At 39.3% G+C, this 21,350-nt stretch overlaps 1 protein-coding gene across 2 annotated transcripts in view; it reads left to right on the top strand.

Moving 5' to 3' along the window:
* Positions 1–21,350, top strand: part of MAMDC2 (MAM domain containing 2) — a 147,865-nt gene that overhangs the window by 107,399 nt on the left and 19,116 nt on the right. Inside the window, exons 10-11 of one of the 2 annotated variants that reach the window (XR_011531709.1) lie at positions 3,682–3,775; positions 5,497–5,645. Coding sequence is in view for 1 of the 2 variants with exons in the window: in XM_070590444.1 (XP_070446545.1) it covers positions 3,682–3,775; positions 5,497–5,649 (247 nt within the window). In the remaining variant the exon portion in view is untranslated. Of the gene's footprint in view, positions 1–3,681; positions 3,776–5,496; positions 5,650–21,350 lie in introns of both variants that reach the window. The other variant, XM_070590444.1, reaches the window with a different exon arrangement.

Genomic DNA, 21,350 nt, shown 5'->3' with positions numbered 1-21,350 from the left:
CGGCAGTCTTCTCCCACCCTTGACCAGTGGTTCTCAGCCAGAGGATATTTTGCCTCTCCTTCACAAGGGACATTTGGCGATCTCTGGAGACCTTTTTGATTGTCATGACTTGGGGATGATATTGATATCTAGTGGGTAGAGACCAGGGTTTCTGTTTAATATCCTGCAGTGCACAGGGCAGTCCCCATGATAAAGAATTATCCGGCCCAAGGTATCAATAGTGCTAAGACTGGAACACTCTGCTGTAGATAATGAGCCTGCGCAGTCTATTTTTAGTACAATAAAAAGTAAGTGATGTTGTTGATCCTTACTTGACTATGTTTAAAATGATTTGTTTGCAAATATGTTTATATAGCTCTCCATTCACTGCCTCTTTGTGTTTCCAAAGTTAGTCTAGGTAAGTTTCCTTAACAATGAATACTCTCTGTCAAAACAAAAGTTTTTAAGTATTGCCAGTACCTCAGGACCGGCCCCTTTAATGCGCTGAAAGAAGTTGATTTACACAAATCCAATTTGCCCCTCACTCTTCAGAGACTTACATAAAATCAGGAGCACCTTCGAGGGATGTTTTTGACTTTGCCCCTCATCTCCTCCTCTCTCAAATAGATACTAAGATACGTTCCAGTTGCCTAAGAATTTTTTCAGTCTATAGAGATAGTCCACTTGCCTGTAAATACTGCTTAAAGTGAAATAAACTCTCTTTTAAAATAAGATCTATAAATAAACAAGAGGCTAATCCCCTCAAGAATTTAGACTATGTCCAATTCCCTTCTTGTCACATTCTTAACTGGACCCAGGCAGGGTTCTTAAGACAGACCAAGATGTTTGGCTTTCCTTTTGCTCTGTGTCAACCAGGCCTCGTTAGCTTTCCCAGTCACCAGCTACCTTAACATAACCTCTCCACCTCAAGTAGCCCTCAAAATGTAAGATGGTGGCACAAGAATAGAAGCTGACAATATAAGCATTATTAATAGCAGAGTGGAAAATCCAATGTGTTAGACCAAACAAGCTGATCTCATCATGTTTCTTTTGTGTGTTGGAATGCCAAGAGACAACTGACAAACAGATTTGAGGTTTGAGGCCATGGTTCGAATGTAGTCTATAGCTGGCTGACTTTGTGGGTCTTTTGTCAGACAGAACAACATATGGTCTGGCTAGTATTCTAAGTATGGAAAGAGTTCTAAGATAGGAACAATCTAATGGCCTACTGTTGTTGGGAATGTCTTTAGCATTTCGCTTAACCCACTGTGGCAGTTCACAGATTGTTTGGAATGCCCAAAAAGAGACAGGAAATTCTAGCCAATGGAACTTTTTGCAACAAGGTAATGTTATATATCTACTATGTCCAATTCACTTGACCACTAGCTATCTGTGGCTATTAAGAACTTGAAATGTGGCTAGTGCAAATGGCTAATTTATCCTAAAGAAATGAATTTCTAATTTTACTCAATTTAAATAGCCACATGTCCTCGTGGCCACTATAATAAACAATGTCAATCTAGGAAATACTAACTCATTATTCCTCATCTTAGTTACAGATATCTTCATTCCTTTTTCTTTTTTTCTCAATTCTAAATATAACAAAATTAAAGAATATTTAGAAAATAAGGGGAAATTCTGTTTACTACCCATAATCTCATGAGCCTAATATAATTGTTATGAATTTGGTAAATTTTCAAGGTTTTTTCTATGTATTTTTAGGTGAGTTGGATATAATTTATCTTATTTTGTTTCATTTTTATTGTATCTATTATAACCAGGTTTTTTTACTTAACATTATGAGAAGAATATATTTCTGTACTACTAAATAATATTCACAAGGTATTAGAGCTAATGATTGCCTGTTTCTTAGATTGTGGTACCATAGTTTGTTTATTTCCTCTATTTTCGAAACTTTGGGTTGTTTCATTTGTTTGCTTACTTGCTTGCTTGGTTTTATGGTCATCATAGTATAATGCTGTAGTAAACATATGAAAGCATGTTATTCCTCCTCCTTAGAATACATTTACATACCAAGTGTTTGAGTCTTATTCGGGTAATGGTTTACATGGTGAATCATTTCACTACCACAGATTCATTTTGGAAAAGTACTTTTTTCACTATTCATGTGAATAATAGACTTTAAAGCTGCCCAGACGAAAGAAAGTCAAGACTTTTCTCTCTGCAGCGTAATTAATTCACTAAGTTATGAGGCAGATTACTCTTCCTTCCCATGTAACAATAAAAATTGCTGATAAAATGTACCTGCACGCAGGGCTGATGACATAGACCTTTGCTTTTCAAATGGGGAATAAGTTCCCAGGCATAAATCCTGCAAGTAAAATATTGTACGTATTCAGATAATCTCTAGAATTTCTAGAATTTATTAACAGATGGTTTAAAAAAAGATTGGAAAAAGATGGTTTAACAAGATGAGAAAATTAACAGAGGTTAAAAAAAAAACACTCCTTTTTATCTTGTTCCTTGTAAATATATATAGTTATTTATTGTTACATCTCCAAACTATCCTTTTTATAATTTAAAGCAATATGAGTACAGTCCAAGGAAACTTCCACATATTTTACAATTAGTAATTATCCTGAAGATATTGGCTTAAGACATTTTATATTTTGCATAGTGATAAACTGTCTTGTGATTTTAAAATTTCTTTTAAACTGAATTCTATATTCTGTTGGCTCTGATCATCAAAGAGCAAAGAGATTCTACCCATAGCACGGGTAAATTAGAGATATAACGTACTGAATATGAACCTGAAGCAATTGAATGTTCTCATTATTCATCATTTAGGATTTAATGTCTGTAACATCTCTTTGTCTTTGTTTGAATTGAGATTTATATTCAAGGATTGAACACGGAGTGAGTCACCTCGTGCTCATTAAGCGTCAGGTTATACGTGTGAAGCAGCTTTGGAAACTGCGAAGTACGGTGAAAATCTAATAGAAATGCTTTGAAAAGTGCTCTTTGCTCCTCCTGTGTATGAAAAGGAGACTTTAAAATTGGCCTAATGGAAAGAAGTCTAAGCCTTTCCTCTCTCTCTAGCACAGTGAATTTAATAATTTATGGTATGGATTTGTTTCCTTCACATACAACAGTAAAAATGTTTGGCCTGATAAAATGACTGTGTTTAGGGCGTTTATTAGTGTTACCATCCAGTGACATAGATCTTTTCTTTGGAAATGGAACACAAGTTTCCAGATGGCAAATCACTGGGAATTTGTTCACAATATGAATGAAGCACATGGCCAGAAAGTTATTTCCAAAAAATCAATAGTGTTTGTACTGGAAATGTTTGTAACAACGCTTAGAATACCGTCAACTCTGTATGCACTTTGTGAATTATCTGGGGAAAATATTTAAAACCTGATGGATTTTCCTCTGCCACCCAGTTAACTTCTCGCTTTCCTCTTTCAATTCTTTAAAGAATGCAAACTGATTTCAGCATTAGTATACACAATATATCATTATGAGCCTGACTCTGCTTAAGAAAATAATAGAAGTAATCCTGGGGTCATATCTAAATGGTTAACCGTTGCTCACACTGCTGTGATCTCTAGTTCTTATGGACAATGGAGAGGTGTCTATAGTATGCTTCTGCCTGTTTATTGTGCTTAAGTAAATTTCAGGTAAGAGCTTCCAAGTTTAGGTTAACATAATTCACAGTTTTACTTTTCTGAATTGCAGGTGGTTTTCATGAGCCTATGCAAAAGTTTTTGGGACTGTGGACTTGTAGCCCTGGATGACATTACAGTAGAATTGGGAAGCTGCTGGTCTCCAGGTAAGAGCCATCGTTTCAGCTCTCTTGTCTCCCTGGGCTGTATGTGGCACACCTTGTTTCTCTAAGAACATATCACATACATTTAATCTGTGCTAGTTTATCCTTTGCTTTTCTTGCCAGAAGTGTCTCTCTACAGAGCTGTATAGTAAGTTTTGGAATTTAGAAATGATGACTCGAATGCAGTGTGTGACTTTATACGTATGACTTGACCCCTGTATCCTCATCTATAAGAGAGGTAGTAATACCTACCTAAATACTGGGCATAATACCTATAAATTCTCTAGCATAGGACCTGGCACAAAACAGTGCTTTAAAAACAAATACTTTCTATTATAATTACTATTGTTATTGTTGTTGTCTTACACAAGTGCAAGTTTTCCAGCAATATCAATGAAACTATTATTATACAAACGCTATACTAAACATATGATTTTCAAGTGGTAATAGAATAAATATTTTCTAAGTGAGTTAAATGACAGTGGAACAATGGGCCAAGCATTGATAATAGTGACAAATTAAATATGGTGGCTGTGTGTTGGACATTATGTGTAATGAGAAAATGGTGCATACCTCAACCCAGATCATTGGTCTCTCTCTGCTAATTGCCACTGCATCCTAAATCATGGGGTATCACTTTCTTTAAGAGGCCAACTGTGATATCAATCTGGCACTGGAGAATAATCTCCATGTTTATTTAATTAAAAGACAATTTGTTTTCAGTCCCTTGATTCGTGAGGCACTGCAAGGACAACACAAAGAAGAACGAGATAAAAATCTCTACTCTCAAGGCATAGAAAGAGAATGAGGCTTCATGAGCTTGTACTCTATGTAAAATAAAACAAAGTAAACTAACTGTCATGCAAGACAGGTAAATGACAGGCTGTTTATTAGAGAAATTTGCTAAGACTCTAAATGTAGGGAGATACAACCAAGTTCAGCCAAAGAAGTCCCCAGTAAGTTTAGAGTGGCACCTTTCTAATAATAATGAGTACCAAGTTATCGAAGATAGCATCCAAAGATATAAACATTCTCTTTTTTTGGAAATGGAAATTAAGCCTCCAGGTAGCAAAATACCAAGTTCTAATATATATTGAGAACTTTGTGTTCTAAATACTTTCCGTACACGTCTCATTTAGTCCTCATAACCCCATGGGGTGGATACCATTAATATTCCCGCGTTACAGATAAGAATCTTGAGGCACAGAAAAATGAAGTAATTTGCTGCACACATTTAAGCTCTATCTCCAGAAGCACATTTAGTTCTCCCCTCTTCTCCCCTTCCTCCAAACAACTATAGTGTTGTTCTGAGGATTCCCTTCGCTCATCCAGGATTTCTGAAGAAAGCTCCTGCGTTATGCAATTTTATTATTTTCCATATTTCTATAAAGACAATATACCTTCAATTTTCAGAGCTTTGTAAGCTTGTGAACACAAATACATTCACGAGTCAGAGAAGGCTTCTTTCTGAAAATATCCCAATACTTTTGGATCTAGATATCTGATTGTTCTCTGCCTCTGTGGCAGGACCCATGGTGGAGTCCAGAGTCTGGCTGGAGGCCAGAGCTTGGCATAGGTGGGCTGCCAGGGAGGGGACTGCCTCTCCATGTGCATGGCATATGGCCAGATGACGCTCATACATGCCGAGTGGGCTGCCAACGAGCCATGGATACATATTCATTGAAAGTGCCTTGGAAATTGCAACTCCTCCTGTTTCCTTACAGAGAGACTGCCACCTCCACCTGGAGAGTGTACTTTTGAACAAGATGAATGTGCGTTTACTCAGGAGAGAAGAAACCGGAGCAGCTGGCACAGGAGGAGGGGAGAAACTCCCACCTCCTACACAGGACCCAAGGGAGATCACACTACTGGGGTAGGTGAGTTATGCCACATGGTGCTGTTTCCTATGGAAACCTTCTAAAATAACATTCTAGGGATTGTTTATTGCATTTTGAAATGTGCAAATTTATGTCTTGTGTCTAGAATGAACTACACATGTGATTCCTCACACATGGGATAGATAATTCAATATGTGCACTTAAAATTATTCTTTCTGTTTATTGCATAGCTTATGTATGTTGCGGCAAAGAGGATTTAAATGGGCTTATAAAGATATGCACACAAAGATAATTTAATTAGAAGTAGGTTAAAAATAAAAGACAAAGGGACAAAAGTGAAGAAAAAGAAATGTGGTGATCTAAACTGGAGCCAGGACTGAGCGTAGTATAGAAAATGTGCTGGCAGACAGGGGAGGAGATGTACAAGTTTGACTCTATGCTTTCCAGGAGCTGAAACAAAGATGGAAAACTCACCTGCAAAATACGAGTCATAGTGTCCTTAGGATAAAAACAGGTGAAGCAGTCCACCAAGGGGTATAGGAAATAATGGGGTACATTTTCTGTAGAAAATGTATAAACTACAATAAAACAGACTAAAAGTTGATCTCCTTCTCATTATCACCACATCTCATTACAATTGTGTCAGCAATTGTAAACAGCGTCAGTGATAAATTACTCCCTGCGGAACAGGCCTTTCTCACCGACACTCAGTTTCACTTAGTGTGCCAGTTGGATAGAAGCACAGTATTTGGTCCAAAGAAGCAGAACTACCCCTGATGCTAGGCTCAGAGAGATACTTCCTAAAGGGCCCTTAGAGAGAAGGCATTATGATAGTAAGTGCAGAGGTAACTTGAATAGTACTGTCTCTTGTGGCCTACCTCAAGACAGGTCTATGGAATAACACCACAGAGCAACCTACAGCCTAACCTGTTTTCTAGTTGGCTAAACTTGGTAGGGTGCAATCAGAAATAGCTTTATTTTTTCTTTCCAACACTCTCTTCAAACTCACCCTAAAGGATTCTCCCATCTCCAGCCCCTGGCCGATCCCATAGCTTCCCAGTCCTGTTGAGGTATGAGAGCAGTCACGTATTCATGGATGTTAAAAAGGCCAATTCAGATCAAAACTTCAGTTTCTCATTCAATCAAATCATCTCTCTTTCCCTCAGCTTGGGCCTAACTCAGAGCTTTGGGGAAACTCTGTTCTTTCGTTTGTTTTGTTTCACTCTCTCCCTTACCCTTCATTTTCATGATCTTTTAGTCAGGGTGAATGGACGAGGGATGAAAAGAAAGGAACTTTTAAAATATTTGGTGCTATTTTCAATTCTCTCTTGGCTACTGAATGTCCTCTGTTATGACAGATATCTAAATATTGACTTTTTTGGGAACTGCTGCATTTTACCATTTCTGGCAATGTACTCTCTGGCTAATATCCTGTGACCTCCTGTTCTTCCCTTAGCACTTAACTCTTCAGAGGTACAACCTACCTAGATTTTCTGCCTGGGTTCCACCTGTCAATCTTGGCTTGAGTCCTTTCAAGGACACTTGGTTCCAGCTACCCTCCCAGTGGGTATCCATCTGGCCTCCGATACTAATGCACTCTTGCCTGACTAAGAAGAAGATGTGCAGCTTGGTCCTCCCACTGACCTCTCTTTCCTTCCTGCTGCTTCAGCAGATTCTGGGACAGTGTTACTTCAGTAAGGGATGATGTTGAAGAGATTCAGCATTGATCGTAAAGTGGACCAGATTCCTAGTGCCAGCACTAAGTAGAAGATTCTAATGGAGCTCTAAGAGTATATGAGGCTGTATCTGGAAGACCAGGAAGTTAAAAAGATAATGAGAAAGACTTGTATATGTTAAGACTGTTTTGGTTGGGAATAGTTTGTCGTCCTTTCTAACAGACAAAATCCATTTTAGGGCTAACTTCAGGCACAACTTGATGCAGGGGATACAACTATGTCACCGGGAGCGAGTCTTAGATTCTCTCTCTCTGTCCGCCTCTCTGCTCTGATTTTTCTGGGTTGGCTCCAATCTTAAACAGGCTCTCCTCTCATGGTAGCAGTATGACTGCAGCAGCTACGCCTTTTAATACTAAGTCTAGTGGAAAGAGATAACTCAAACAAAAATACAAAAATTGAGTCTCATTGGCTCTGATTGGCAATGCCTTGAGGGCAAGGTACTATCAAACTTGCTTTTGAATCCCCACAGGGCTTAATATTGTACCTTGTACACTATAGATCCTCCAAAATGTCTATGGAATGAATAAATGAATCTATAAGCCTTCACTGATGCATGTAAGAATAACTAACCATTTATTTAGCAAGACTCCTAGAAAATGGGATAGTGGGGAGGTACCCTTTTATTACAAGAGGAATAGAGAACAGTCAAGAATGAATCAGCTTTTGCTGGAGTCCATTTTAATCATGATGTTGTATGTAGGTACATTTTTCTGGGGAGAGGATTGATAGCTTTTCCTCCATTTCTCGGGGACACCAAGAGGGCTAGCAATAACAGAGCTGAGAAGAGGTACCCTCAAAGAGGGCTATGCTGTGGTGGTCTACCACAGGGGAATTTTCTGGGTAACAGGCTGTGGAATGTCTTGAACATGGAACAGCAGGCAAAGCAAAAATAGTAAGCAGTGGAGGGAGTCTCTGAAAAGGGCAAGGAGGGTCACCGGGCCGGGGTTACAACAGATCCGTGAATTTTGGAGTCAAGATTCCCCACTCACTAGGTATGAGACCTTGAGAAAGTTACTTAAAATCTCCAAGTCTCAGTTATGTCATCCAGAAAATGAGAATAATTATAGCTGCTTACCTTTTACCTACTTCAAAGGACGGTTGAGTTTAAAAACTGAGAGCTTTGGGATTAGACTGCCTAATTTGAGTCTCAGGTTGACTTTTCAACTTCTCTCAATCTCATTTTCCTTATTTGTATAGTAGGAATAATTAATAGCTATTTTATAGATTTTGGTGACATTTAAATGAGGTGATATATGGAACATAGTATAGAACCTGGTATATAATAAGTACTCAATTAATGGCCTATTATTCATCTGTTCCTTCATTCAACAAATATTTACTCACTGCCTACTGCATGCCAGCCACCATTTAGGTACTTGGGAAAGACAGATAAACAAAACAGACAAAACAATTATTCGCCCTCGTGGAACTTCTATTTTAGTAGTTGGAGACAGATAATAAACGCTACACTTAGTTATAAATTATGTAGTATGTTAAAAGGTGATAATTGCTGCAGAAAAAAATGGAGTGGGCCAAGGGCGCTTCGGAATTGGGAGGAGGATGGGGGAAGTTAGCTAATCTGAATAGGAGAGTCACAGTAGAACTCATTGAGAAGGTAACCTTGAAGGAGCTGAGGTAGCTAGCCAAGGGTATATCTGGAAAGTGTTCCAAGTGGAGGAAACAGCCAGGGCAAAGCTCTTCAAGTAGAAGCATGTTCAATGTGTCCCGGGAATGGCCAGAAAGCTGGTTTAGCCAAGCAGAGTCAGCCAGAGAGACAGTACTCTAGCTCTCTCTAGAGAAATCAGAGAAATAATGGTAGGCCAGACCCTGGAGGACCTTGTAGTTAATTAGAAGGACTTTGGATTTTACTTTACCTGAATGGAGGACACTGGAGAGTGTTGAGTTTAGGAGAGAAGTGATCTAACCTGGCTTTGAAAGGATCACTCTGACTGCTGTGTTGAGAAAACCCTGGGGGTGGAAGTGCAGCAAGAGTGAAATCAGAGAGCCCAGATAGGAGGATAATGCAAATAATCCCGGTGACCTATGATGGTGAATTTACAATGATGGTGGATCTACCAATGGCAGTGGATAGGATCAGGATAGTACCAATGGAGGTAGAGAGAAGTGGTCAAATTCTAGATATATTTTGAAAGTGGATCCTACAGCATTTCTTGATGGATTAGATATGGGTATAAAAGAAAGAGAGGAGTCAAGGATGATTTCAATGATTTTGACCTGAGCAACTGAAAAATGGAGCTGTCAACAACTAAATAGAAAAGATTGAGTGCATAGGTTTGTTGGGAAGATCAGGAACTCGGTTTTAAATATGTTTGATTTGAAATACCTAGTAGATATTGAAGTGGAGGTGTCAAGTAGGAAGTCTGGAGTTCAGGAAAGATGCTTAGCTGAAAGTTGTTGGCATATGGAGTGTATTTAAACCATTGTGACTGGATGAGATCTTCAAGGGAGTGCTTGTAGACCCAGAAGTGGATGAAGGGCTGAGCCTTGGGGCACTCCAAAGTTAAGAGGTCAGAGAGAAGAGGAAGAACCAGCGAAGGAGACTGAAAGGAGTGGCCAGTAATTATGAAGATATTATATTGATGCCACTGTCACAGCAGTTGTAGGAAGTAGAGACTCAACAAAAATGTCCCTTCCCCTCCATGATCTCTCCTTCCTTGGCTTTCTTATCATCGGTGGCAGTGGCCATTGCTGCTACCTCTGTCACTCCCATGCCAGTCTAGTCTACTTCATCTTTCTATGTTCATATCCATTTAATCTTCTCCACTAGCTTATAAATAACTTGAGGGGCATGCCTTTGGACTCAGTATTAGTTTGCTAGGCCATGGCACAGAATTTGCCATGACAAAATACCACAGGCTGGGCAGCTTAAGCAACGGAAATTTATTTTCTCAGAGTTCTGGAGACCAGAGGTTCAAGATCAAGGTGTCAACAGGATTGATTTTACTCTGAGGCTTCTCTGCTTGGCTTGCAGATGGCCACCTTCTCTCTGTGTCTTCACGTGGTCTGTCCCTCAGTCTGTGTTGTCTGTGTCTTAATCTCTTCCTTTTTTTTGTTTTTGAGGAAGATTAGCCCTGAACTAACATCTGCCGCCAATCCTCCTCTTTCTGCTGAGGAAGACTGGCCCTGAGCTAACATCTGTGCCCATCTTCCTCTAATTTATATGTGGGATGCCTCCCACAGCATGGCTTGACAAGCAGTGCATAGGTCTGCACCTGGGATCCGAACCGGCGAACCCCGGGCCACTGAAGCAGAACATGTGAACTTAACCACTGTGCCACTGGACCGGCCCTTCATCTCTTCTTTTAAGGACACCAGTCATATTGGATTAGAGCCCACCCTAACCGCATTTGAACTTAATCACCTCTTTAAAGGCCCTGCCTCCAAACACAGTCACACTCTGAGCTACTGGGGTGAGAGCTTTAACATGAATTTGGGAAGGACACAATTCAACCCGTAACAGAATCCCTCCCTGGAGTTAGGCAGAGTGCTAACCACGGAAGGAGCAGGGTAAACTCCTGTTACATAAGATGGCTGACCAGCTAACCTTTGTCCTGCTCCTCACATCTTTATGCTAAAATAACTTGAACTTGTAGGCCCTAGTCTGCCTCCTCCCCGTACACACAAAATCTGTGAAAATCTAACAAAAGCACATGCAGCAAATATTCCATTGCTCATAATTTTGCTCTTTTATTTGCATATTTCCTGGTTTATTGGAGCACACATTAGTTAACTTGGTATGACTTTGTTTAAAGAAAACTATATGATTGTGTTTTGCTTTGTCTCTTTGAAAACTTTGAAGCTGGCTGGGGTAAAACTTCATAGCAAAAATTATAATGCCACAAGTCAGTGTGCTCAATATTTATTCCAGGCAAATACATTAAATGAAATTGTCTGGTGCACAACACAGAGACTTCTGATTTTTTTTCAGTAAATTGCTTCTAGGGTCTGCCTTCTTCTCCATTCTTTGTTTCAAAACAAATTTTTGAAAAGTTCTCAAGACATTCTTCAATTTTCTAACTAAAAAAAATCTTTTATAGGTTGTGTCTTCATGTTCCTACGCACAAGAATGCAGATAAGGCAGCAAATTTTGCTATTCTGTGCCCAGGGTACCTACAGATATAGCATTGGCTGAAGATGTTTCAGTTCTGTTCTTAAAATTACTTTAACAATTGTTTTACTGGGGAAATAATAATAGCTATTGATCAGTTATGGAACATTTACCACGTGCAGGCACTGTGCTGGGACCTTTACAACCTGTCTTAGTTTGAGCTGCTATAATAAAAATACCAAAGACTGGGTGGCTTAAACAACTAACATTGCTCACAGTTCTGGAGGCTTCAAAGTTCAAGATCAAGGCACCAGTAGAATCGGTGTCTGGTGAGAGCCTGCTTCCTGGTTCATAGACGGCAGTCTTCTCTCTGTGTCTTCACATGGCAGAAGGGGCAAAGGGAGTTCTCTGGGTTCTCATTTAAAAGGGTACTAATCCCATTTATGAGAGTTCAGCCCTCATGACCTAATCACCTCCCAAAGGCCCCACCTCCTAATACCATCACCTTCGGGGTTAGAATTTCAACATATACATTTTGAGGGAACACAAACATTCAGTCCATAAACACATCCTTACCACAACCTGTAAAGTAAGTGAAAGTGGCATGTTCAGATGAGAAAACTGGAGCTCAGTGAAGTTAAGTGCCTTTCCAGAGCCACACAGTAGTAACAGGTATAGCAAGGACTGGATCTCAGCAATGTCAGGCTCTCATGGCCATATTCTGTCCACGTTGCCTCACCAGAGTTTCCCAGCCTGTGTGATACTAAGAAACCACACATGACCTGGAACAGTTATGTCACACATGGCTTGTGACAGCTTATATGTGAAAAATCACAGTTCTTCACATAACAGCATAATCTCACCCCTAACACTCTTCGCACCAAAGAGGAGTGTCTTCTCTTGGAAAGGATATGTTCAAACTGATGGTATTTTTAGACACCCATAGAAATGCATCCAGCAGAAAGGATCTACATTTTTTCTGAGCTCTCTCTAGTTTCAGAGAGCCAATGCTGTAAGTTCAACTCCCGGGCTGCATCTGGCACACTTATGTTTCCTCAACCTCAAAGAGTAGCTTCCTGTTCCCCTGGCCTCTCATGGCTTGAGCTGTATGTGCGCTGATGTCTTGGCTCTCAGATCACAATATGGCAAGGATCACCTATTCAAAAATTAAAGCATAGATAAGTAAAGGCCCCATTAAAACATTTGTTTATTGGTTAAAGCCACCAGTGTTAGAAGCTTCATGCATATAAGATGAAACATCTTAGAACTGGGAGCAGTCATCAGTGTTATATAGTGCAGGGTCCCTAAGATCTTGATTTATTCCACATTTCCTGAGTACCTACTGTGCATTGTACACCAAATAATTGCCCCAGAATTATAAGGAAAGTAATAAGTGTTAAGTCCTAGAGATGATGGAACCACACAGAAAGGAGCAGCTAGCTCTCCTTGGAAGCATCTTGAAGGATGAGTGGGAGTTCACCAAGAAGAATGGCAGGGAGTGAGGAAGCATTTGAGGACGAAGGAATGACAGGTACAAAATATGGAGCCGTTGAGCAGTATGGCAGCTTCAGGGAACTGTGAGTGATTCTACTTGACTGGCCTGTAGGATACCATGAGCCGGGATTCCCAAGAAAGTGAAGACTAGGATAGAGTCTTGTAAGCAGGTTGTGTATTTGGAGATGTGATCCCCAGGATCAGAAGTGTGGGACACAGGCAGCAAAACAAGAAAAGAGGGAGAGCTGATACAAGGATGTGTCACTGACTTGGCCATTGCTGTGTCCAACTTGTTGCTTGATCTTGTAGGAACATCTGAGAAGCCATGTTGAAATATGTCTCATGGCCATCATCCACATGGAGAAGAGGAGAAGCGTTTGTGCATAGGTTCCCATCCTTCATTGGCCAAAGATATGTGCCCATTCAGCATTGACTACCCACTCCTCCCTCATTTCTGGGTTGTGTTTGTATGGCTGCTGAGTGGTTCTGCAGAGGCCCAAACCAGGAATGAATGGAGAAGACTCAGCATCAAAAACAGGAGGGAATAGGCACTTGGCATGAGCCCAAGACAAGACATATATCAAGTTGCACCTAACTGAAGCTGGTTAAAGACTGTGTAGAACTAGTTGTAGTAATGGTGATTAGAATAAAAGACAGGCAAGGCTGGAAAGATCTGTAATGGTGCATAGAAGCTTCTGATTCGGATCCATCTCGGGAAGTGGTGGGAGATGACCCTGGATAGTCAGATGGAAACCAGATCCCCGAGAGCCCCATCTACATGTTAGGGAATTTGCATATCCTCCCTATATGGAATAGACAGCCATGGAAGGGCTTTAAAGTAGTGATCCCAAAGCAAAATAATAAAGCTTTAATTGATAGTTTTCCCAACTAGACACCATAATAGCCTCAACTTACTTGGCCATCCTGCTTAGGGGCTTTACTTCCAGCATATCCTCAACATCTGCCTAAGTGATCACAAAGGTCTGGGAAAATGAGAAGTAGTTCCATCTCAGAAAAAGACTTGGAACCCATCTGTAGTGACTCCCTCATAAAGATGAGGGTAGACAGGCAAATTTGGGATGAGAACCAGGACTCAAACTTAGGGTTCTTAACACCACCTTCACCTGAGGTAATTTGTGAAGTGAGATCTGGGCATTTGTGTTTAGATCGGTCTGAAAAGAAACAGGCTAATACCATGCGTGACTTTTGCTGAATATTGTACAATATGAGAGAGCTAGAGTATCAGCTTCATAAATCTTTGAGGCTGTATGTCAACAACATTAAAAGAAAGAGTACTATCACATCTCCTTTATTAGGATTTGAGAATTGGTTCTATATCAGGTAACTTTTGCTATATAGCAAACCACCCCAAACCTTAGTGGCTTCAGGTAATAACCATTTATTTAGCTCACCAGTCTACAAGCTGACAATTTGGTCTGGGCTCAGCTGGGCAGTTCTGTTCTTGGCTGGGCTCATTCATGCATCTGAAGCCATCTGCCAGATTAATTGGGAGCTGGCTCATCTAGGAGGTTCAGTTGGTATGGTTTGTTCTGTTTCATCATAGTCAAAGAATGAGGAAATAGACTCCACCCCTTGATGGGAGGAGCTGCAAAGTTATATTGCAAAATAGTATGGCTACAGGGAAGGAATAATTATGGCTGTTTTTGCAAACAGTCTACCAGAGAGTATATCAAACTTCGAAACAGTCCCTCCTGAGCAGATTATTATTGTGGAATCTTGCAAAGTCACAGGCATTGATGGTAGAAGTGCCAGAGTTAGCAAATAAAACCATGGCACACTTGGTTGAATTTGTATTTCAAATAAACAATGAATAATTTTTAGTAGAAGGTTGTCCAAAATATTGCATGCAAGTCATGGAAACAAAGAATATTAAAACCAGAGAAGACCTTAGAAATCACATGGCCTGGAGGTTGCAAATTCAAATGCATTCACATGCTAGGAAACCATGTCTTTAGCAACAGAGCTGTTATATAACAGAGTGTGGTAGGGACTGTAGTTTGCTGATATATGTGCATAATCTAAAGGTACTCAAAATCAAATTTTAAAAAATTATTCTGATATCCCGATAAATATCTGCAAGCGAAATTAGCTCAAAACGTCCCAGGCTTTACCTCCTAACAGATTATTTGATTCAACAAACTGATATAGCTAATTAAAAGAGGGGCCTGGCACTGGAACTAGACACTCATGATGCCCAGTCCTGCACTCTCTCACTACACCAAGATGCTTGTCCTTTAGCATCTACTTTGACAATTACTCAGCATTAGTTTAGAACTGGGATTGTAATCCAGGACTCCTAAATACCCATCTTGGGATCTACTAGATAGTGCTAGAAAAGTACATTCCTATTCATTTTTTTTAAGTAAAACACTTCAAGTATAACATATACCAGGGAAGTGCTGTAAATTTCCCTCTAAGAGCAGTTTTAGCCATAACCTACGTATTTTAAGTCAAGTACTGTATGATCTCACTCATAAATAAAAGATAAAAACAACCACCACCAAATACATAGATACAGAGATTAGATTGGTGGTTATCAGAGAAGAAGGGGGGGAGGGAGGAGGGCAGAAGGGGTGACTGGGCACATGTGTGTGGTGATGGATGGTAATTAGTCTTTGGGTGGTGAACACAATGTAATCTATGAAGAAATCAAAATATAATGATGTACACCTGAAAATTAACTGTCCATAGATGTGTGGGTTTATTTCTGGGCTCTTGGTTCTATTCCATTGATGTGTGTGCGTTTTTGTGTCAGTACCATGCTATTTTGAGTTCTATAGCTTTCAAGTATATTTTGAAATCAAGGAGTGTGATGCCTCTAGCTTTGTTCCTTTTTCTCAAGATTCCTTTGGCTATTTGGAGTCTTTTGTTGTTCTGTATACATTTTAGGATTCTTTGTTCTATTTCTGTGAAAAATATAGTTGGAGCTTTGTTAGGGATTGCATTGAATCTGTAGATTGCTTTAGGAAGCATGGACATTTTAACTATGTTAATTCTTCCAATCCAAGAGCACAGATTGTCTTTCCATTTCTTTATGTCTTCTTCAATTTCTTTCAACAATGTTTTATAGTTTTTCAGTGTACAGGTCTTTCACCACTTTGGTTAAATATATTCCTAGGTATTTTATTATTTTTGTTGCAATTGTAAATGTGATTGTATTCTTAATTTCTCTTTCTCCTACTTCATTGTTAGTGTATAGAAACACAACTGATTTTTGTATATTGATTTTGTATCCTGCAATGTTACTGTATTCATTTACTATTTCTAAAAGTTTTTCAGTGGATTCTTTATGGTTTTCTATATATAAAATCATGTCTTCTGCAAATAGTGACAGTTTCACTTCTTCCTTTCCAGTTTTCATCCCTTTTCTTTTTCCTGCCTAATTGCTCTGACTAGAACTTCCAATACTATGTTAAACAAGAATGGAAAAATAGGCATCCTTGTCTGCTTCCTATTCTTAGAGTGATAGCTTTTAGTTTTTCTCCATTGAGTATGATATTAGCTGTGGGTTTGTCACTTATGGCCTTTATTATGTTGGGGTATTTTCCTTCTATAACCATTTTATTCAGAGTTTTTATCATAAATGGATGCTGTATCTTGTCAAATGCTTTCTCCACATCTATTGAGATGATCATGTGATTTTTATTCTTCATTTTTTTAATGTGGTGTGTCACGTTGATTGATTTGCAGATGTTGAACGAGCCCTGCATCCCTGGAATAAATCCCACTTGATCATGATGTATGATCTTTTCATGTATTGTTGTATTCAATTTGCTAGCATTTTGTTGAGGATTTTTGCATCAGTGTTCATCAGTGATATTAGCCTGTAGTTTTCTTTTTTTGCGTTGTCCTTGTCTGGTTTTGGTATCAGGGAAATGTTGGCCTCTTAGAATGAGTGAGGAAGTTTTCCCTTCTCTTCAATTTTTTTGGAAGAGTTTGAGGAAGACAGATATTAAGTCTTTGTTGAATGTTTGGTAGAATTCACCAGGGAAACCATCTGGTCCTGGATTTTTATTTTTGGGGAGGTTTTCGATTACTGTTTCAATCTCCTTGCTGGTGATTGATCTATTCAGATTCTCTGTTTCTTCTTGATTCAGTTTTGGAAGGTTGTCTGATGCTAAGAATTTATCCATTTCTTCTAGATTATCTAGTTTGTTGGCATATAGCTTTTTGTAGTATTCTCTTATAATCTTTTGTATTTCTGAGTGTCCATTGTAATTTATCCTCTTTCATTTCTGATTTTATTTCTTTGAGACTTATCTCTTTTTTTATTGGTGAGTCTGGCTAAAGGTTTGTCAATTTTGTTTATTTTCAAAGAAGCCGCTTTTAGTTTCATTGATTTTTTTCTCATGTTTTTTAGTCTCTATTTCATTTATTTCTGTTCTGATTTTTTTATTTCCTTCCTTCTACTGATTTTGGGCTTTGTTTGTTCTTCTTTTTCCAGTTCCTTTACATACACCATTAGATTGTTTATTTGAGATTTTTCTTGTTTGTTGAGGTAGGCCTCTATTGCTATAAACTTCCCTCTGCTGCATCTCATAAATTTTGGCATGTCATATTTTCATTTTCATTTGTCTCCAGGTATTTTTTGATTTCTCCTTTGACTTCTTTGTTGACCTAATAGTTGTTTAGTAGCATTTTGTTTAATCTCCACATATTTGTGGCTTTTCTTATTTTCTTCCTGTAGTTGATTTCTAGTTTCATACCATTGTGGTCAGAAAAGATGCCTGGTATTATTTAATCTTAAATTTACTTAGACTTGTTTTGTGGCGTCTTATGTGATCTATCCTGGAGAATGTTCCATGTGCATTTGAAAAGAATTTGTATTCTGAGGTTTTTGAATGGAATATTCCATATATGTCTACTAAGTCCATCTGGTGTAATGTGTCATTTAAGGCCAATGTTTCCTTATTGATCTTCTGTTTGGATATCTATCCGTTGGTGTAAGTGGAGTGTTAAAGTTCTCTACTGTTATCGTGTCTATTTCTCCTTCTATATCTGTTAATAATTGCTTTATATATTTAAATGCTCCTATGTTGGGTGCATAGGTATTTACAAGTGTTATATCCTCTTGTTGGATTGTTCCGTTTATCATTATGTAGTGCCCTTCTTTGTCTCTTGTTGCAGTTTTTCTTTTAAAGTCTATTTTGTCTAAGTATTGCTATCCTCACTTTCTTTTATTCACCATTTGCATGGAGCATCTTTTTCCATACCTTCACTTTCAGTTTGTGAGGGTCTTTAGGTGTGAAGTGTCTCTTGTGTGCAGCATATATATGGGTCTTGTTTTTTTATCCACTCAGCCACCCTATGTCTTTTGATTGGATCATTTAGTCCACTGATATTTAAAGTAGCTCTTGGTAACTATGTACTTATTGCCATTTTGTTACTTTTTTTCTGGGTGTTTTAGTAGTTCTTCTCTGTTCCTTTCTTCTTCTTTTGCTCTCTTCCCTTGTGGTTTGATGGCTTTCTTTAGTATTATGTTTGGTTTCCTTTCTCTTAATTTTTTGTGTATTTCTTATGGGTTTCTGGTTTGTGATTACCATGAGGTCCATATGATAATAACTTACATATATAGCAATCTGTATTAAGTTATTTTTAGTTTGACCTCTTGCTAAAAGCTCTACTCTTTTATTCCCGTCCTCCCACATTTTATGTCTTTGATATCAGATTTAACCTGTTTTTTGTCCATGTGTGTCCGTTACCCTCTTATCATGGAAATAGATAATTTTAGTACCTTTGTATTTTGACCTTCATATTACCTTCATAGGTGGTTGATTTGCTACCTGTACCGTATATTTACTTTTATTGGCAATTTTATTGTTTTGTTTGTGTGGGGTTTTTTTGGATAATTTTCTTCTTCCTATTTGTGGGCTTTTCTTTTCTACTTAAAATAAGTCCCTTTAGCATTTTTTGTAAGACTAGTTTCTTGGGGATAAACTCCTTTAGTTTTTGCTTGTCTGGAAAACTCTTTATCTCTCTTTCCATTCTGAATTATAACCTAGAGTATTCTTGGCTGTAGGTTTTTTCTTTTCAGCACTTTAATATATCATGCCACTCCCTTCTAGCCTGTAAGGTTTCTGCTGAGAAGTCAGCTGATCATCTTACAGGGTTTCCTTTGTATGTAACTTGTTACCTTTCTCTTGCAGCTTTTAGAATTCTCTCTTTATCTTTAATTTTGGACATTTCAATTATAATGTGTCTTGGTGTAGGCCTATTTGGGTTTATCTTTTTTGATGCTCTCTGTGCTTCCTGTATTTGGATGTCTGTTTCCTTCCTTAGGTTAGGAAAGTTTTCAGATATTATTTCTTCAAATAGCTTTTCTGCCCCTTTGTCTCTCTCTTCTCCTTCTGGGACACCTATAATCCTGATGTTAGTGCACTTGATGTTGTCCGAGAGGTCCCTTAGATTGTCCTTGTTCTTTTTAATTCTTTTTTCTTTTTCTGTTCAACTTGGGTCATTTCCTCTAGTCTTTGGTCCAAGTCACTGATCCTTTCTTCTGTATCATCTACTTTGCTATTGATTCCTTCTAGTGAATTTTTCATTTCCATTATTGTATTCTTCAGTTCTGATTGGTTCTTTTTTATATTTTCCAATTCTTTGTTAAAGTTCTCACTGTATTCATCCATTCTTCTCCCAAGCTCGTGAGCATCCTTGTGACTCTTAACTTCTACTGTTTATCAGGTAGATTGTTTATCTTTGTTTCATTTAGTTCCTTTATTGGAGGATTTTCTTGTTCCCTTATTTGGAACATATCCCTTTGTCTCTTCATTTTTCCTCATTCTCTGTGCTTATGTCTATGTATTAGGTATATCAGCTACATCTCCTGATCTTGGAGAATTGGCCTTATGTAAAAGATGCCTTATGAGGCCCAGCATTGTGCTTCCCTCTTGTTACCAGTTCCAAATGTTCCAGGAGTGTCCCCTGTGTGGGCTACTTGTGTCCTTCTGTTGTGGCAGGGTTGCTCTTGCTGTAGGCACACGGGGAGGCTAGGCTGTCTCCCTGGCCAGCTGGTTGTAATGCTCAGCTGCGTGCAGCTGTTACCATCCCTTTGGTCACTTTATTGGGCAGGGGGAGTCCCAGCATAGTTGGCTGCAAGATCTAATAGCACATTCCTGTTGCACTCTTTCTGTTAAGTGAGTAGGCCCCCTGCATGACTGGTTGCTAGACTCAGGGGCTTACAATTGCTGTAGGCCTTGGCCTGTAAGGGTGTTGTCAACTCTCTCAGTAGTGCAGCTGAGTGGAGCTGGCCTCAGGCGTGGCAGCACACAATTGTTTCAGGCATTGAAATGTGGGGCCAATCCCCTATGTGGCTGTTTGAGAAGCACAAGTCTGCCACAGCTGACAAGGCCCACCTTCCACAGGCCTACATGCTCTGTCAATGCAGTCATGCCCTGTGTACAAGCCCTGCCCACTGAAGCAGACCCACTCACCCCACTGTAGAGGTCCCACACACCCTGCCTATGCAGGCCCACAAGTGGCCTGAGGGCTTGCTGTTGGGTGGGGCCAGTCCCTAGGGTGGGCTGCCTGCCCTAGCTGAGCTGGATTAAATAGGTGCTCTACTGGGTGCAGCAGACACCTGCACTAACAGCTCAGGGTAAGAACTCCAATAGTGTCTGCCAGTGTCTGTGTCAGCATGCCTGTACTAGATCACAATAATAGCTGCTACCAATGTCTCAGTCTCTGGGGCGGTGGTCCCAGCCACCTCCTGCCTTGCTGAGATGCACCTAGAGCCTCTTGAGTGAGTCTCTTTTCCCCAAAGGACTGTGCACTTTTCTTTCTAGTGATTATAGTTTGCTTCCTGAAACAGGTGAATTTGTGTGTGGGCACCTTTAGGAGCAGGATTTTCTTTCTTTTATGTTTGATAGCTTTTCTGGGGGCATTCTCTGTTGTATTTAATAGCCAGCAAAGCCAGGTATGATGACACTCATCTCAGAGTTCTTCTGAGTTCAAAAGCTGCTTATTATGGCAAAACTCTCCCACTCGGATCCCCACTTCTCCAGAGAAAGCTTCATACCTTAAAATTGCTCCTAGCTGTGAAGTACCATGGCTAGAATGTGGCTTTTCCCTCTTCAGAAAGCAATGTCTGCTTCTTCCACCTCAGTCAGCACTGTATCTTGTTGTGGAGGTTCTTTTTATCTAGTTTCTGGTTCTCTCTCAGGGGTGATTTTTCCAAGGGTAGTTGTAAATTTGTTGTGTCCGTGGGAGGAGGTGGGTTCAGAGTTCTCCTATGCTGCCATCTTCCCAGGAGTCTCATCTGTTTCTTTTTAATAGATTCAAGTTCTTTAGTGAAATTCTCCATCTTATCAGCTATTTCTTGAATATATTATTAATGCTCATATTATTAAATTATTAATCCTAGTTATTTTATAGTCCTTCTGTGATAAGTCCATACCTGAGTCACCTGTGTGTCTGTTTCTATT

The sequence above is a fragment of the Equus przewalskii genome, chromosome 22 (genome assembly GCF_037783145.1).
Source record: "Equus przewalskii isolate Varuska chromosome 22, EquPr2, whole genome shotgun sequence".
NCBI lineage: Eukaryota > Metazoa > Chordata > Mammalia > Perissodactyla > Equidae > Equus > Equus przewalskii.
The sequence above is the reverse complement of the archived record's forward strand: the minus strand, read 5'-3'. Positions and strand labels throughout refer to the sequence as shown.